This window comes from Sorex araneus, chromosome 6 (assembly GCF_027595985.1).
Source record: "Sorex araneus isolate mSorAra2 chromosome 6, mSorAra2.pri, whole genome shotgun sequence".
Taxonomy (NCBI): Eukaryota; Metazoa; Chordata; class Mammalia; order Eulipotyphla; family Soricidae; genus Sorex; species Sorex araneus.
Window position 1 is genome coordinate 94,673,356 of NC_073307.1, and position 16,777 is coordinate 94,690,132.

At 63.2% G+C, this 16,777-nt stretch overlaps 2 protein-coding genes across 2 annotated transcripts; both read left to right on the forward strand.

Annotated features, from left to right (window-relative positions):
* Positions 1 to 4,827: 4,827 nt before the first annotated feature.
* On the forward strand, positions 4,828 to 7,086 carry LOC129405525 (histone H1.0). The gene has a single exon (XM_055141163.1). The coding sequence runs from the start codon at positions 4,985 to 4,987 to the stop codon at positions 5,759 to 5,761; it is 777 nt and encodes a 258-aa protein (XP_054997138.1). The 5' UTR covers positions 4,828 to 4,984; the 3' UTR covers positions 5,762 to 7,086.
* Positions 7,087 to 7,543: 457 nt separating this feature from the next.
* Positions 7,544 to 15,552, forward strand: GCAT (glycine C-acetyltransferase). Its single transcript, XM_004610699.2, has 9 exons — positions 7,544 to 7,768; positions 9,207 to 9,337; positions 11,203 to 11,304; positions 13,540 to 13,686; positions 14,061 to 14,215; positions 14,320 to 14,402; positions 14,667 to 14,838; positions 15,006 to 15,127; positions 15,324 to 15,552. The coding sequence occupies exons 1-9, from the start codon at positions 7,573 to 7,575 to the stop codon at positions 15,476 to 15,478; spliced, it is 1,263 nt and encodes a 420-aa protein (XP_004610756.1). The 5' UTR covers positions 7,544 to 7,572; the 3' UTR covers positions 15,479 to 15,552.
* The last annotated feature ends 1,225 nt before the right edge of the window (positions 15,553 to 16,777 follow it).

The following is a 16,777-nucleotide window of genomic DNA, read 5'->3' on the forward strand; positions in this document are numbered from 1 at the left end:
ACGACGCCCAGGGGCACAGCACTTGTTCTGTTCATCTGGAGCCCTGGGCTCCAGGGAGGGAAGGTCAGAGAGGGGCTCCGGGGGAAAGGCACTTGCTTTGCATGTGGCTGACCCGAGCTGGATCCCCGGTACCACACAGGGGCCCTGTGAGCACTGTCAGGAGTGATTCCTGAGCACAGCCCAGTGTGGCCCAAAAATCAGAAATGTCTAAAGTTCAAAGTCAATTTCTGGGTTTTTTTTTTTTTTTTTGCTTTTTGGGTCACACCCGGCGATGCTCAGGGGTTACTCCTGGCTCTGCACTCAGGAATTACCCCTGGTGGTGCTGGGGGGACCCTATGGGATGCTGGGAATCAAACCCGGGTCGGCCGTGTGCAAGGCAAACGCCCTCCCCGCTGTGCTATCGCTCCAGCCCCCAAAGTCAATTTCTACGATTCCCCATTCCCGCTTCCCAGAGAGGACCTGTCAGGAATAAAGTGGGCGGGCACAGCCACTGGCCATCCCGCTCCCTTCTGCGTTTCCAGACCTGCCCGGCTCTCCCGCATCCTCCTCAGCTCAGTGTCTCCCTCTTGAGGCCTTTTCCGGAATTGTCAGAGAACCCCAAAGACCAGCTCTGCTTTCACACGCCCTTTTTTTTTTCTTTCTTTTTGGGTCACACCCGGCGATGCTCAGGGGTGACTCCTGGCTCTGCACTCAGGAATTACTCCTGGCAGTGCTCAGGGGACCCTATGGGATGCTGGGAATTGAACCCGGGTCGGCCGCGTGCAAGGCAAACGCCCTCCCCGCTGTGCTATAGCTCCAGCCCAGGGCCCTTCCTTTTGTTTGTTTGCTTGTTAGTTTGGGGGCCACACCCGGTGAGGTCAGGGGTCACTCCTGGCCCTGCACTCAAGGATCATTTCTGGCAGTGCTTGGGGCCACGTGGCACGCCAGGGGCCCAATGCTGTAGTATCTCTCCCACCCCCAAACCAGATGGCATGAGCCCTCCCCACAGGCCTGTCCCCCCCCCCCCAGGGTCAGAGGACGTCAAGGATCCAGGACAGACTCCCGAGTTCACGCCCCCCGCCCCCGGGGCTCTCAGCTGGATGGTCACGGCCCCCTTCTAGCCTCTCTCAGCCTGTTGACCGTGACCAAGGGACCCTCCGTGTCCCTTCCAGGTTTCTCTCTCACTCCGGGGAGCAGCCACAGTTCCCACAAGCCCCCGTGTGACCTGCCTCTCCTTTGACACCCCCATTTCTTTCATCTTTATTTTAGGGGTAGACACACGCCAGTGGTGCTCGGGGCTTACTACTGGCTCTGCTGTCAGGGGCATCTGGGGACCCCCTGCAGTGCAAGGCACTGAGCCTGGGCCGGCTGCACGCAAGGCAGGCGCCCTAACGCCTGTGCCGTGACCCAGAAACTGGGCTTCAGTTTCTGCTCAAACATCAGCATCTTCCCCCCCCCCCCTCCCTTTGGTTTTGGGGCTACATCTGATGAAGCTCAGGGTTCACCCCTGGCTCTCCACTCACTCAGGAGTCACTCCTGGCAGTGCTCAGGGGACCCTAGGGGATGCCGGGGACCGAACCCCTGTCGGCCATGTGCAAAGCACACGTCGTACCTGCAGAACTATCTCTCCAGCCCAAACGTCAGCATCGTAAGAAGGCTTCTCTGGGGGCAGAGCGCCTGTCTGTGCTCCCGGCAGTGCTCGGGGACCACATGGGATGCGGGGGATCGAACCCGGGTCAGCCACGAGCAAGGCCAGTGCTGAACTGTCTCTTCCAAGCCATGAACTAGGTCCCATGAGCCCTCCCCACTACCCTGTCACTCTGGTCCCCAGCTCCGTCATCTGTGCTCCACTGGGACAGAGGACAAGTGTCAGGGATGTGTCAGAGACCAAACCGTCAGCTCTGTGTCACATCCCTTCCCTCACTGTGCCTTGGAGTGGCGCTTTCCCGCCTTACCTCCCCTTCTCTCCTCCCTCCTGCATCCGCCTTCCTGCCTTCCCCAATGCCAGGTGCCAGCAGGCAGGGAGGTCTGCCTGGTCCACCGCCCAGGCTGCACCAGGGCTCACAAAAACTCGCTTCAGAATGACCCAAGTTGGACGAGCACTGAGTCACTTATTAGGGAAAAAATAATAATAATAATAATAATAAAGATTGAGAAAAGAGGAAAAGTGACCATGAGCTTTTTTCAAGGGATTTACACTTTTCCCTATAGGATTTCAGGTGTCAGCAGACCCTGAGGGTGAATAATGAGCAGGGAGCCTAGGGCGCCCCCCACCCCCTACCCCCACCCGGGACGCGGGGGCAGGCCGGGTCCGGTCCCTCCGGTGGCGGCGCTGGGGTGGGGGGCGCGGCGCGGGGCTGGCAGCCCGGACTACATTTCCCAGGAGGAGTTGCCCGCGGCGGCAGGTCCCGGGATTTTAAAGGGCTCGCCTGAAAGGACGCGGGGAGCCCCCAAACCCTCTCTGCGCCCCGCGGGGGTGCTGGGCGGACCGGGCAAAGCCCCCAACTCCTGCCGTGCGCCCGAGGCGAGGCGGAGCCAGTCTGAGGGCGCCCTTCCCTCCCTCTGCCCCCTCGGCCCCGGACTCTGCGCCCAACTCCTGGGGACCCCCTTCCCGGCCCCTCCTCTTCCCCTCCGAACCCCCCCAAACCGAGGGGCGGGCGGTGGGCGTCCCCGCGGGCGGGAGCCGGGCTGTCCGCCTGCGGGGAGCTCCGGGACCCCGTGGCGACCCCTCCTTTTCTGGCTTCAGTTCCGGGAGGGAATTTACAGGTCGCTGGGGTGGGCGGGGAAACGGGATGTGAGCGCGACAACAGGCAGTGGGGGTCTTGGGGGTCCCCCCGGAGCTAAGCCTCACCGTGCGCTCCCCCTCCCTCGCCCCCATCAGTTCTGCAGGGTCTCGGGGCCGCCACGATACACCGGGGCCTGGCGGGTGGGGGGGCGTGCAGATGGGGGGCGGGGCGCGCGGCGTTGGCCGCCTCCCCAGGCTGCACGCGCCAAGGGGTCCAGAAATGGGCCAGAAGACACTTGGCCAAGGGTCACGCGCCGCGGTCATAAACCGAGTCCACGTCCCCGCCTGCGCACCCGGCCCGCGCCTCGACGGGGTGGGGGGCGCGGGGGTGACCCCGGCCCCACCAGCCGAGGGTGGCTATGCGGATGCCTGATGCGAACTGGGCCGGTCGGCGCGGAGAGGGGGCCGCACCGGCCCCCCGCCCCCCTACCCCCCCCCCCCCCGGTTGTTTCCAAATCAGGAAACTTCGGGGCAATTGACATCACTCAGACGAGTACCTTGACCTTTTGGACCAACCTGGCACCTTATCACGGTTCCCTCCCGGCCGGGCCGCGGAGATAAGGGGCCGGGCGGGGGCGGGAGCGGGGGCGTCCCTCGCCGGCCTGGGGCCCCCTCCTCCTCCACCCCCCGTGCTGCAGGGCCCCCCTTTATTAGCCTCGGCCCGGGGCGTCCGAGCCCCTTGGGAACCTGCCTGCGAGCTGACCCCCGCCCCCCTCCTGACCTGCCACCCCTCTCCCCGTCCCCGCACACTGGCGTCGGCCAGGAGCTCGGGGCCCCGGGTCCCGGGTCCCCCCTGGGCCCAGCTCGGAAGCCCCCCGCCGCCGGGGCATTGTTTGAGGGAGTTGCGCGCCCGAGGAGCACAGCGTGTTTGCGGGGGGGCGGGTGCGCGGGGCAGCGCGTCCCAGAGTTCCCACCCGGGGCCCCCTGCACGTGGGCAGGTCGGTGGCAGAGCGGGGGGTGGGGTGGGGGGCGCGCCAGGAACTTCGGGGTCCCTCTGCCCTCGCCGGGGGCTGCCGGCCTCGTGCTCGCCTACCTGCCGCCCGGCCCCGCAACGTTGCCCGTTTCAACAAAGACACCGCCTCCTCCAGCAAAATGGCGGTGGTCCCGGCACGGCGCCCCCCGCAGCTCCCCGGGAGTCGGGCGGGACCCCGGGAGCGGCGATCCCCCCTCGCCGCCCCCCCGGACCCCGTTTCCCCAAGCACACGCGGCGCTCGGGACTTCTCCTCCCAGGGGCCCCCAGGTCAGGCTCTGGCAGAGCCTTTGGGGGCTGTGCGACCCCTTTGTGGCCGACCCTTTCCCCCCCATGGCTTCCCGGGGGCCTTGAGGGGACCCCCCCAGGCCGGCCCTCGGGGGTGCGGGCGGCGAGCTCCCTCCCTGACACCCCCAAACTTCCAGGCTGAGGCAGGCGATGAGAGGGACTCCCAGCTCGGGTGCACGGGCGATGGAGGGGTCTCTGGCGGGCGGGGGCGACTCGGCAGGGCCCCCCCGACCTCCGCCAGGGACCCCGCCAGGCCCCGGGGGACGCGGCGTCGAGCGAGGGGCCGGGGGCAGAGGTCAGGGCGCGCTGGGGGCGAGGCGGCCGAGGAGGGGGGCAGGGACAAAGTTTGTCCAACTCTTGCAGGGAAAGTTTGCCCGGGGCCCCGCGGACGGAGAGGGGGTGGCGGTGCAAGGGTCCCGGTGGCGGGAAGACCCCCGCGAGGTGACCGGACCCCGGGGGAGCGACCCCTCCCCCCTGTCCCGGCTCGGCCCGGCTGGGAGTCGCCCGGCGCGGGGCCGCGTGTGTTAGTTGGGGCCGCTTTCGGGTCGCCCCGCCGGCCGGGGGGGCCCCGCAGCGGGCCGGGGGCGGGGTGCCCGGTAGCCCCAGGGGGGAGCTTCGCAACGCGGGGTCCCCCCGGCCGGGGCGCCCCGGCCCGGCCGCGCCAGCCCCCCGCAAAGGGGAAATGTGCCGGCGCGCCGGCGCTGCTCGGCGCCGTTTGGGGCGCGTGGCGGGCGCCGGGAGCGGCCCCGGGGCCGGCGGGGCGCGCGGCGGGGACGCCCCGGGATCCGGGCAGCGGGCCCGGGCGGCGGCGGGGCGCGGGGGGCGCCGGGCCCCGGGGAAAGGGCGCGTTTGCGCGGCGGAAGAAACACAGATGGCGGCGGCGCGGCGCCATTCCGGGCCGGGAGCAGGCAGCCAGCAGCCCTGTCCTCACCGCGGTCCGCCCGCCGCCGCTAAATACCCGGATGCGCCGCCCGAGCGCCAGACGCGGAGCCGCGAGCGGGAGGCGGAGGCAGCGCCGGCGCCCAGACCCCGCGAGCCCTGCGCCGCCCGCCCTCTCGCACCCGCACCCGCGCCGGGGCCCGGCGAGCCCGCCCGGCCGCGCGCGCCAGCCCGCCCGGTGCCCCCCGCGCGGCCGCAGTAGGCGGGCGAGCATGACCGAGAACTCGGCGTCCGCGCCGGCGGCCAAGCCCAAGCGGGCCAAGGCCGCCCGGAAGTCCAGCGACCACCCCAAGTACTCGGACATGATCGTGGCCGCCATCCAGGCCGAGAAGAACCGCGCCGGCTCCTCGCGCCAGTCCATCCAGAAGTACGTCAAGAGCCACTACAAGGTGGGCGAGAACGCCGACTCGCAGATCAAGTTGTCCATCAAGCGCCTGGTCACCACCGGCGTCCTCAAGCAGACCAAAGGGGTGGGCGCCTCGGGGTCCTTCCGGCTGGCCAAGGGTGACGAGCCCAAGCGGGCGGTGGCCTTCAAGAAGGCCAAGAAGGAGCCCAAGAAGGCGGCCGCCCCCAAGAAGGCGGCCACCAAGCCCAAGAAGGCGGCGGCCAAGGCGCCGGGCAAGAAGCCCAAGGCGACCCCCGTGAAGAAGGCCAGGAAGAAGCCGGCCGCCGCGCCCAGGAAGGCCAAGAAGCCCAAGACTGTCAAGGCCAAGCCCGTGCGGGCCTCGAAGCCCAAGAAGGCAAAGTCGGGGAAGCCCAAAGCCAAGTCCAGTGCCAAGAGGACCGGCAAGAAGAAGTGACAGCGGCGCCCCCCGCGCGCGCGGACCCCGCTTCCCGACTCTTAGTTCTCTGTAAATACTTCTCCGCCCGTCCCCTCTCCCTCTCTCTCTCTCTCTCCCTCTCTCTCTCTCTCTCTCTCTCTCTCTCTCTCTCTCTCTCTCTCTCTGCCCCCCCCACCCCGTGCCCACCGCCCCGGCCCGCGCCCCCGCCTCTGGGCTGACTTCGGAGGAGCCCAGGACGCCGAAGATCCCGCGTTCAGCCAGCGCGCAGGGACAGCTGCGAGAGTTCCCAGCCCCGTCCCGACGGGAACGACGTGGGGGTCACTCGTTATTACCCTGCAGGGGGAGGTGGGGGGGTGGGGGCCCCCGGGGTGGGCTGCTGGTGCTCTTTTTTGGGGGGTGGGGTGGGGGGTGCGCTGGGGAGGATGGGAAGGGCAGGGGAGGGGCGGGGAGAGGGACTGGGGCGATCAGGACCGTGAAGGCCAGCTCACCAGCTCGCCGCTGAGCACCCCCGGGGGGGAAGTTTCTGGACCTTGGCAGGAGGACGGTGGAAAAAAACCCTCTCCGGGGACCGAGCAGTCGGGGGTCCCAATCCCTTTCCTCCAGCCCTCTTCTCGGCCATTGTCCGGGGAAAGGGTGGGGGCTCTGGGGAGAGAAGCCGAGACTTGAAAATGAACCCTTGGGGGTCCTTTGTGACTCGGGGAAGTGGATGGTCTCCCCTTTGAGGGGAGGGGAACTTGGGGAGGAGGGTGGGGAGTCAGTCAAGTGCCTCAGTGTGCCCTGTTGAAACGTGGGTTTTTCCACACAATTGGACTGGATCCCGGGAGGGGGGGGGGCTTTTTGAAATTTCCTTCTTTCTCTCCTTTCCCCTGGCTTTTGGTTCTCCCTGTACTCGAAGTGGCTTTGTTTGGTGACCTGGTGGGACTCCAGTCCCACCAAGGACCACTGACCTTCCGGGGATTGCGTTTTGCTTTTTTTTTTTTTGCCTAAGTAATTGTAGATGGGGGAGGGGAGTGGGCGGGGAGTGGACGGTGAGATGGGCCCGCAGTGGATTTTGAATTGCTAAGTAGTTTTGCAGAGCTAAATGTGTGTGTATTTGTGTGTGTATATGTACATATACATAGCTAGGGCTAGTTTTTACGTTTTACACCCGGGAGCTGGGAGAAAAAAACCTGTACAGTCGCCTCTCTCTTATTTTTAATAAAATAGGAAAACGCGCTTATATGCGCGTCCCACCTACCCTCCCCCCCTTTTTTTTTAAAACCAGTGTTACTTGTGTCGGAAAGAATTTGCTGTCTTTGTCATCTTAAAACTTTAAAATAAAGTCGAGAAAGGAAGAATCCTGAGCGGTGGTTTGTTTTTCCTCACTTGAAAGACCAGGAGGAGAAGTGGGGGCAATCTAGGGGCTGGGGGTGCACCTGGGGATGGGGAGGGCGCACACAGCCCAGGCAGCCTGCAAGCAAACCTAGGGGTACACGGCCAGCAGATCAGACTCTAGGTTCCTGCCCTAGGGGTGCAGGAGAGCACTTCCGTCCAATAAGTGGGTGTGTAGGCTAGAGGGAGATGGGGAGGGGTCCGGTGGGCGGTGCCCACTGCGCAGCCCGGTCGCCACGCCTCCCGCTGCGGGGAGCGCCGGGGTCTCAATTTACAAATCAATCCTCAAGAAGTCTCCGCCGAACGCGCCGGGCCCCGCCCACCCACGCGGGGCCCGTCCCCTCGCTGAGACCTGCCCTTTCGATTGGTCGCCGGGGCCCGGCCCCCGCCCACGTGACGAGGCGTGGCCGCCGCGTTGCAGGCGCCAGCCGGGCCGGCGCGCCGAGCGAGTGGGAGCGATGTGGGCTGCGCGCATCTTCCGTGCGTCCCGCGCCGGGGCGCCCCACGGCCGGCGCACGCAGTCCGCGCTGGCCCAGCTGCGATGCCTCCTGGAGGCAGAGTTGGAAAGTATCCGCGGGGCCGGCACCTGGAAGAGCGAGCGGGTCATCACGTCGCCGCAGGGCCCGAGTATCCACGTGGAAGGCGTCTCTGGAGGTAACTGCCCTCCCGGGGGGTCGGTGGAGCCTTCGCCGGCCGGGCCGAGGTTTGCGCTTTCCTGGAGGCCCGGGAGAGAGCGGACGCTGGGCGCAGAGGACCGCAGCTGCACACGTGGCCCCGGCCCCCTTCCTATCTACCCCGCAGACCTAACCGCCCCTTCCATCGGGCCGCCTAAAACTAACTCCAACCTGGTTAAACCCGTTTTTGCGGAGGGAGAGGATTGGCCCTTCAGCACTTTTGACTTCGCGGGCGGGGCTGAATCCAGACCTCACCCCTGAGAGCGTGAGAAAACAGGAGCGAACCCAGCTGGCGCCCCCCCCAACCGTACCCCTCCCGGAGTGGGCACGGGAAGGCGGCCGCTGGGAACCTCGCGTTTGCTCAGGCCTCTATGTACACGTGGACTCTTGCAAAGTTCTTTTTTTGCTTTTTGGGCCACACCCAGCGATGCTCAGGGGTTCCTCCTGGCTCTGCACTCAGGAATTACTCCTGGCGGTGCTTGGGGAACCATATGGGATGCCGGGAATCGAACCCGGGGATTGAACCCTCCCTGCTTGTACTATCAATCTGGCCCCTTTGCAAAGTTATAACCGTAGGAATGACTAGTGTCACTTACAGGGGCCAAAACAGAAGCTCAGAGATGTGCGGGGCTGTGGTCAGAGCCATGGGTAAACGCCAGGGAAAAGGTCAGAGGGCAATCTACAGCCAGGTCACCTTCAGGAGCCCTGGCGGGGGCTGCTGCCCCCCTGGGCTGTGCCAGCCAAGTGCATGATGGTTACACAGAGACACACAAACCATCACATCTGCCTGGGTAAGCAGTGGAGGTGCTGGGGAACCCAGATCTTGCTGGAGAAGCTTCTTGGAGCAGGTCAGATGAAGAATCAGAGAATGGGGGATCCCTCCTGCCTCTGCCTTGCCTGGTTGCTGAGCTCCTTTAGGCCTCACAGGCCCTCAGTGGGCTGTGGGGTGACAGTCAGCGGTTGGCTGGGGGTACAGCTGCCCGTGGCGCTGGAAGGTTATTCTTTTTCTTTTTGGTTTTTGAGTCACACCCAGTGACGCACCGGGGTTACTCCTGGCTCCTGCACTCAGGGATCACTCCTGGTCATGCTCGGGGGACCCTAATGGATGCTAAGAATCGAACCCGGGTCGGCCTTGTGCAAGACAAACACCCTCCCCGCTGTGCTATCGCGCCAGCCCCTGGAAGGTGCTGTTCTCAACCAAGTTGCGCTTCTCTTGGGGTGAGCGTCTGTGGCTCTGGGGTTCAGCCCCTCCCAGGGGCCCCCAGCACCCCGTCCTGGCCTCAGCCCCACAGCAGAATTGACTCTGGAGAGAGAGGGGTTTTCTCCTCCAGGAAGAATCTAGGTCCGTTTCCTCCCACGGGGCAGCTTCCGGGCTCGCCCTGCCTGAGCCGCGGGGCCCGCCTTCTCCTTCCCCACAGGGATCCTGAACTTCTGTGCCAACAACTACCTGGGCCTGAGCAGCCACCCCGAGGTGATCCAAGCTGGGCTGCGTGCCCTGCAGGAGTTCGGAGCCGGCCTGAGCTCTGTCCGCTTCATCTGTGGGACCCAGGTACCCGGGGCTGTGGGGGAGGGGCTCGGGCCCCACCTCCCAGCCTCCCGCTATCTCCCCGGCTGGAGCAGCCAGCTCAGTGAAGGCCCTGTCCCCAGAAAGGCTGGCCCCAGGCTGTGCGGTCTGCGACCAGACACGACCTCTCATTCCTTACACACGTGTGTACACAAGTGGCTCACGCCTGCCCCGGGGACAGGTAGGATTGGCAAGGATTGGACGCGAGGGATCTGGAGCTGAGCTGTGCCGCCTTTCACTGGCTCATCACCCATGGTCTAGTGTGACGGTGACACTGAACTGAATCATCTGCCAGAGACGCAAGGCTTTTTTTTTTTTTTTTGGAGTCACACCCAGCGGTCCTCAGGGATTCCTCCTGGCTCTGCACTCAGGAATTTCTCCTGGCGGTGCTCGGGGGACCATATGGGATGCTGGGAATCGAACCCAGGCCGGCCGCGTGCAAGGCAAACACCCTACCCGCTGTGCTATTGCTCCAGCCCCCTCACCCAATGTACTATTTCTCTGGCCCCCACCGTAAATAAAGTCAGGGGGCTTGACCCAAGAGTTTGTGCTCCTCTTTGCAGTTACATTTTCTTGTTGTGCCGCACCCTGCAGTACTTGGGGGTAACTGGCTCAGTGCTCAGATGTCACACCTGGCAGTACTCAGCGGACCGTAGGATGCCGTGATCCAGGCTGGGCCTCGTGCATGCAAGGAATGCTCTCCGGCCAGTTGAGTTATTGAACTGAGTCAACTTTGCAGTTGTTCATTTTTCAATTATTTATTGGGGGGGGGGCGCGGTTAGACTGTACCCTGCCATGCCTTTAGAGTGACCCTTGGCACTGCTTGGGTGACACAGGCAGTGTGAAGGGTGAACTGCTTCTTTTATTTTGTTTGGGTTTGGGGACTTTTTTTGGCCGGGGGTGGGGGGACCTGCTCAACAGTGCTCAGGACTTACTCCTAGCTCTGTGCTCAGGGATCACTCCTGGCAGGGAGCAGGAAACATGGGTACGAGAGGTGGAACTTGGGTTGACGTATGCAAGGTGGACACCCTTATCCACTGTCCTATCGCTCCAGCCACTTATATTAGCTTTTGGGGGGGCCACACCCAGCGGTGCTCAGAGCTTAGTCCTGGCTCTGTGCTCAGGGATCACTCCAGGTGGTGCTCGGGGGGCCTGCGATCAAACCAGGATGGCCGTGTGCAAGGCAGGCACCCTCCCCGCTGTTCTGTCGCTCCCGCACCTTTTACATCTTTGGTGTGTTTTGGTGTTGGGCCGTACCCAGCTGTGTTCGGGGATTACTCCTCACTTTGTGCTCAGGGACTTCTCCAGGCCATGCTCCAGGGGCCGTATGTGGTGCTGGAGTTCGAATCCACAGAAGCCACAAGCCTGGCAAGCATGGTGGTGGGGGTGGGGGGAGCAGACCAAGAGGTAGCGTTGGGGTTCAAGCATTCACCCTGAGTGTGGCTAGTCCTGTTCGAGCCCTGGCACCGTGTTCTCTGAGCACAGAGCCAGGAGCAGCCCCTGAGCCACTGGGGAGTAAATGCCCCAGGCTGGGGCATCGAGACTGCGGGCCTTCTGCACTGGCTGTGGTTTGGGCCGTCTGGGCTTCTGTCTCCAGAATGGGACCCGCTACGGGGCTGGAGCAATAGCACAGAGGGGAGGGCGTTGGCCTTGCACGCAGCCGACCCGGGTTCAATTCCCAGCATCCCATAGGGCCTTCCGAGCACCATCAGGAGTAATTCCTGAGTGCATGAGCCAGGAGTAAGCCTGTGCATGGCCAGGTGTGACCCAAAAAGCCAAAAAAATAAAAGAACCAGAATGGGCCCTGCTGGTCCCCGAGCCACGCAGGCCTGAGTCCCCTCTGCCCGCAGAGCATCCACAAGGACCTGGAGAGGAAGATCGCGCGCTTCCACCAGCGGGAGGACGCCATCCTCTACCCCAGCTGCTTCGACGCCAATGCCGGTCTCTTTGAGGTACAGGCGGGCGCGGGCGGGAGGGTCGTGGCTACGGGAGGCTTGGGAGGAGCAACCGAGCACCTGGCAGTGCCATCCGTCAGGGTGTGCCGGGGCTCGGTTCTTCTGGAAGTCCAGGTCGGGCCCCACAGGTTCTCCAGGAGGAACATTTCGGGCTGGCTGATGAGGGGGCCTCCAGCACCTGGAAGGTGTGAGTTCAAAGTGAGCTGGGCCTCAGTTTCCCCATCTCCCCGGACCCCGTCCAGAAATAACACGGCAGACTCGAGGCGCCGTCCTGTGTCACCAACCAGCCTGGCGCCCCGCCGGCGGGTGGCGATGGGCGCGTGGAAGAGAGAAGGGCGCCAGGGGGCTGGAGCGATGTCACAGCGGGGAGGGCGTTTGCCTTGCACGCGGCCGACCCGGGTTCGATTTCCAGCATCCCATAGGGTCCCCTGAGCACCGCCAGGGGTGATTCCTGAGCACAGAGCCAGGAGGAACCCCTGAGCATCGCCGGGTGTGACCCAAAAAGAAAAATAATAAAAGAAGGGGCGCCGGGCTGGTTGGTGATCTGTCGCCGTTTGTTCCAGACTCCTTGCGCCCCTATTGTCCCCCCACCTCTTCTATTCTCTCGAGTTACAGGGACTCATCAAGGGCTGGGGACAGCAGTTACACATGGGTGTGGTTGCATGATGGAGAGTCGAGCCCTTCCTTCACCGAAAGCCCTTTTAGGACAGAATCTCACCCTGCTGGAAGATCTACCCAAGGAGGAATTGCACCTAAAGGCGTGTTTCTCCTTTCCTTAGGCCAAAGCTATTTAGACAGTCACCTTAACTTACTTCTAAATAACCTTTCCAGTCATTTTGTATGGCCACAGTAGAAGTATTGAGCTGAAAGGGCGGCTCTCCTGGGGACATCTCGCTTTATAGCCCAGACTCCAGCCTCAGGCCACCTTAGTCTTTCCTGACCCCAGCAGGGTCCTTAGCCAGTTACTTCTTTTGGGGTCATGGCAGAGTCTGTTCATGACTGTGCTTTTACTTATTTATTTATATTTATATTTATTTTATTTTTTATGACTGTGCTTTTAGCTTATTATGTTTGCTTTTTTTTTGCTTTTTGGGTCACACCCAGCAATGCTCAGAGGTTTTCTTTTTTTTTTTTTTTTGCTTTTTGGGTTACACCCGGCGATGCTCAGAGGTTACTCCTGGCTCATGCACTCAGGAATTACTCCTGGCAGTGCTTAGGGGACCATATGGGATGCTGGGAATCGAACCCGGGTTGGCCGCGTGCGAGGCAAACGTCCTCCCCGCTGTGCTATCGCTCCAGCCCCTTAGCTTATTATGTTTTATGATGCTCGGCCCGTCCCTTTTTGATGACAGCGTAGCTCACGGCTCGCCCTGGGTCCATCCAAGTCCCTCATCGGGCCCCTGCTTTTCACGTGTTAGGAACTAAGGGCAACTGAGGTTTAGCACTGCACTGTAGCACTGTCGTCCCCTTGTTCGTTGATTTGCTCGAGTGGGCACCACTAACGTCTCCATCGTGAGACTTGTTACTGTTTTTGGCATATGGAATACGCCACGGGTAGCTTGCCAGGCTCTGCCTCACGGGCGGGATACTCTCGGTAGCTTACCGAGCTCTCTGAGAGGGAAGGAGGAATCAAACCTGGGTCAGCCGGGCAAACGCCCTACCCGCTGTGCTATCGCTCCAGTCCAGGTGTAAATACATTTGGAGTCAATTAACTCCTAAGTTACAAAAGCAAAGCATTAGCTGTCTCCCTGTCTGTACACAAGCACACTCCTCTAAACAATGCAAAGGACACCAAGGAAAGGGAAAAGCAGCATCTCACTGGCACGGGCAGGATCCAGAGTCCTCAGAAGGATCTCACCATACTACTCACAGGGCCTGATTTGCGGATACCTTGATTAACAGGTAGGGGAAGCAGAGCACAAAGAAGCTAAAGATAAACACAGGAATGGGAGTTTCTGGGGAGCATGGGGATGGGTGTAACTCAAACCTAAGCTCCCTGCGAAGGGGGAGAAGGACAAACCAATGCTATCCGACAGAAGGGGCCAGGCACTCACCAAGCTGGCGTCCCCCAGCCCTGGGGCTCTGAAGACCCCATTTCACGCAGCAGCAGGCTCCCCCCTCCCTCCCGGAGACGCCTCCTGGCTGCCACGTGCTTGCATTTTCATTGTGACCCCTTCGAGCAAGGGGGAGCCCGGGATGGCTGCTGGGCTGTATTCTACCCGCCTCGCCCAGGCCCTGCTGACCCCCGAGGACGCGGTGCTATCAGATGAGCTGAACCACGCCTCCATCATCGACGGCATCCGGCTGTGCAAGGCGCACAAGGTCCGCTACCGCCACCTGGACATGGCCGACCTGGAGGCCAAGCTGCAGGAGACCCAGGTGGGACAAGGGCCGGGTTTCCTCCAGACCCCTCTTGTTGGGGGAGGGGGAGGCTCCAGAGGCCAGCTGCCTGCCCCGGGCCAGAAAGGGACAAAAAGCCCTTGAGCTGACCTGGTGTTGATTCCCTGCGGGGTGGGTGAGAGCTTGGGTGGGAGGAGCCAGAACGGACCTGGCCCCGCCCACAACCCCTTGGCTGAGGGCTGGGGACCATGTGGCGGGGCCTCCCCAGGAAGGGGAGTGAGGTTCCACCCCCCGTGTCCCACCTGCACGCTAGGCATGCGCGCGCCTAGAGCTCCGGGAAGTCCAAAAGGAGTAGGGTTGGGCTCCCCAGCCACTTTCCCCCCCTGCTCCCCCCCATTGGCGCTTTTCTGCAGAAGCACAGGCTGCGCCTGGTGGCCACGGACGGCGCCTTTTCCATGGATGGCGATGTCGCGCCCCTGCAGGAGATCTGCCGCCTGGCCTCCCGCTACGGCGCCCTGGTCTTTGTGGACGAGTGCCACGCCACTGGCTTCCTGGGGGCCACAGGACGGTGGGCGCGCACGGCTCCAAGGCCTTGGGCTGGGTGGAACAGGGGGGGCCGTGCCCACCCCGGACGTGCGCAGGCGGTGGTGGCAGCAACCTCTAATTTTGCAGGGGCACGGATGAGCTGCTGGGTGTGAGGGACCAGGTCACCATCATCAACTCCACGCTGGGCAAGGCCCTGGGCGGAGCTTCAGGTGCGCAGGATCCAGCGCCCCTCCCACCTTCCCGCCAGGCCCCGCCCCTCGTGCAGGACACGCCCCTTGCAGGCCTTCCCTTGCCTGCTGGACACGCCCCTTGCACGAAGCCCCCGCCCCGTACGCGAGACACGCCCCCTTATCCACAGGCCCCGCCCTATTCTCCCCTTCCTGCTGGCAGGAGTCAGGGGGTGCGGGGGCTGCTCCCGGAGGAGTTCGGGGAGGCCTCTGACCACGGTCCTCCCGCGCCTCTGCCCTCCGCAGGGGGCTACACGACGGGGCCCGCGCCGCTGGTGGCCCTGCTGCGGCAGCGCGCCCGGCCCTACCTGTTCTCCAACAGCCTGCCCCCCGCCGTCGTGGGCTGCGCCTCCAAGGCGCTGGACCTGCTCATGGAGAGCAACAGCATCGTCCAGTCCATGGCGGCCAAGACGCAGCGGTGCGCACCGGGTGGGGGCGCCCGGACCTGGGACGCCGCGCCCTCCTCCCCGCTGCCCGTGCCGCCCCGCCTGCCCCCCGTGTCCCCCGCTTTGCCCACTCTCCGGCTTGTGCTCCCCAGCTCAGCGGGGCGGGCGTGCCCCCCGCCGACGCCTCCCGTGCTTGCAGGTTCCGCAGCAAGATGGAAGCGGCCGGCTTCACCATCTCGGGAGCCAACCACCCCATCTGCCCCGTGATGCTGGGGGACGCGCGGCTGGCCTCGCGCATGGCCGACGACATGCTGAAGAAAGGTGGGTGGGCGGGCGGGAGCCCTGGCTCAAACACCCCCTGTCCAGCCCCCTGCCTGAGCTTGGAGAGTCCTCAGTGAGGCTGTCCCGGGTCTGAGACCCCCGCAAAGGGCCTCAGGAGAGGAGGGACCGAGGCTCATTGTCCCCGGTTCCCGTGTGGCCGCGGTGAGCCCCAGCTCAGCCGTCTGTCCCCTCCCAGGCATTTTCGTCATCGGGTTCAGCTACCCTGTGGTCCCCAAGGGCAAAGCGCGCATCCGGGTGCAGATATCCGCCGTGCACAGTGAGGAGGACATTGACCGCTGCGTGGACGCCTTCGTGGAGGTGGGGCGGCTGCACGGGGCGCTGCCCGTGTGACCCCAGGGCCGGCCGTGTCCAGGTCCTGAGTGGCGGGTTGGGGTCTCGCGTGAAGCAAGAGTGTGGAAACTGCCTGAAGCCTGCCGTGTACTTTCTTCCCTCCAGCCCTGTGCTAGCCGAGCACTCGGGCTGGAGCCTCTCCCACGCCCCAGACTCTGATGTGATTCAGGCAGCGGGGGAGATAGCAAGTAGGTCCCCCACCCTGTGGAGTTGGGTCCATGCTACAGAGGGTGGGGGTGCACCCACCCTCAGATCCAGGCTACACCGCCCAGCCCCCTGCTCCCCACCCAAAGGGACTCTTCCCAGCTGCCCTGATAAGAAAGGGGACACAAGAAACCCACATTGGGGCTGGAGCAATAGTACAGTGGGGAGGGTGTTTGCCTTGCACGCTGCCGACTCGGGTTTGATTCCCAGCATCCCATATGGTTCCCCGAGCACCACCAGGAGTAATTCCTGAGTGCAGAGCCAGGAGTAACCCCCCTTAGCATCGCCGGGTGTGACCCAAATAGCCAAAAAAAAAAAAAAAAAGAAGCCCACGCTGGGGCTGGAGCAATAGCACAGGTATTTGCCTTACACGTGGCTGACCCGGGTTCGATTCCCAGCATCTCATATGGTCCCCCGAGCACAACCAGGAGTAACCCCTGAGCATTGCCGGGTGTGACCCTTCCCAAAAAACAGAAACCCCTATCGGGGAGCAGAGGCTGAGGAGTCAGGCCCTCAGCAAACTGTGGCATAGCTGGGTGGGCCAAGTCCTTTTGTGAAGGAGACCTGGGTTGATCCTCAGCAGTGTGAAGCCCCCCCAGGTGCTGAACCGGCACTGCCAAGTGTGGTCCTGAGACTCCTAAGAAAAGGGTGTGGGTTGGGGCTGGAGCGATAGTATAGCCAGGAGGGCCCATTTGCCTAATGCGTGGCTACTAGGTTCCGTCCTTGGCATCCCATATGGACCCTGGAGCACCAGCAGGAGTCATTCCTGAGCACAACGTCACGAGTGTCAACTCTCGGGGCTGGAGCTATAACACAGGCGGGGAAGGCGTTTGCCTTGCATGCAGCCGACCCAGGTTCAACTCCCAGCATCCCATAGGGTCCCCTGAACACCGCCAGGGGTAATTCTTGAGTGCAGAGCCAGGAGTAACCCCTGAGCATCACCGGGTGTGACCCAAAATGAAAAAAAAAAAAAAAGAGGAGTGTAAACCCTGACGGTGTCACCAAAAAGCAGAGGGAGAGAGAAAGAATGTTTCACAGGCTGGAGAAATAGTTCAGCGATTCTTGGGACACAGCTCTCTCTAGGCAGCTACCAGG

Excerpts from the sequence above, each read along its gene's own strand:
- GCAT (XM_004610699.2), top strand. The coding sequence starts at position 7,573 with ATGTGGGCTGCGCGCATCTTCCGTGCGTCCCGCGCCGGGGCGCCCCAC. Across the intron at positions 9,338-11,202 it reads GCTTCATCTGTGGGACCCAG|AGCATCCACAAGGACCTGGA; the intron begins GTACCCGGGGCT and ends CTCTGCCCGCAG. Across the intron at positions 11,305-13,539 it reads CCAATGCCGGTCTCTTTGAG|GCCCTGCTGACCCCCGAGGA; the intron begins GTACAGGCGGGC and ends CGCCTCGCCCAG.
- LOC129405525 (XM_055141163.1), top strand. The coding sequence starts at position 4,985 with ATGCGCCGCCCGAGCGCCAGACGCGGAGCCGCGAGCGGGAGGCGGAGG.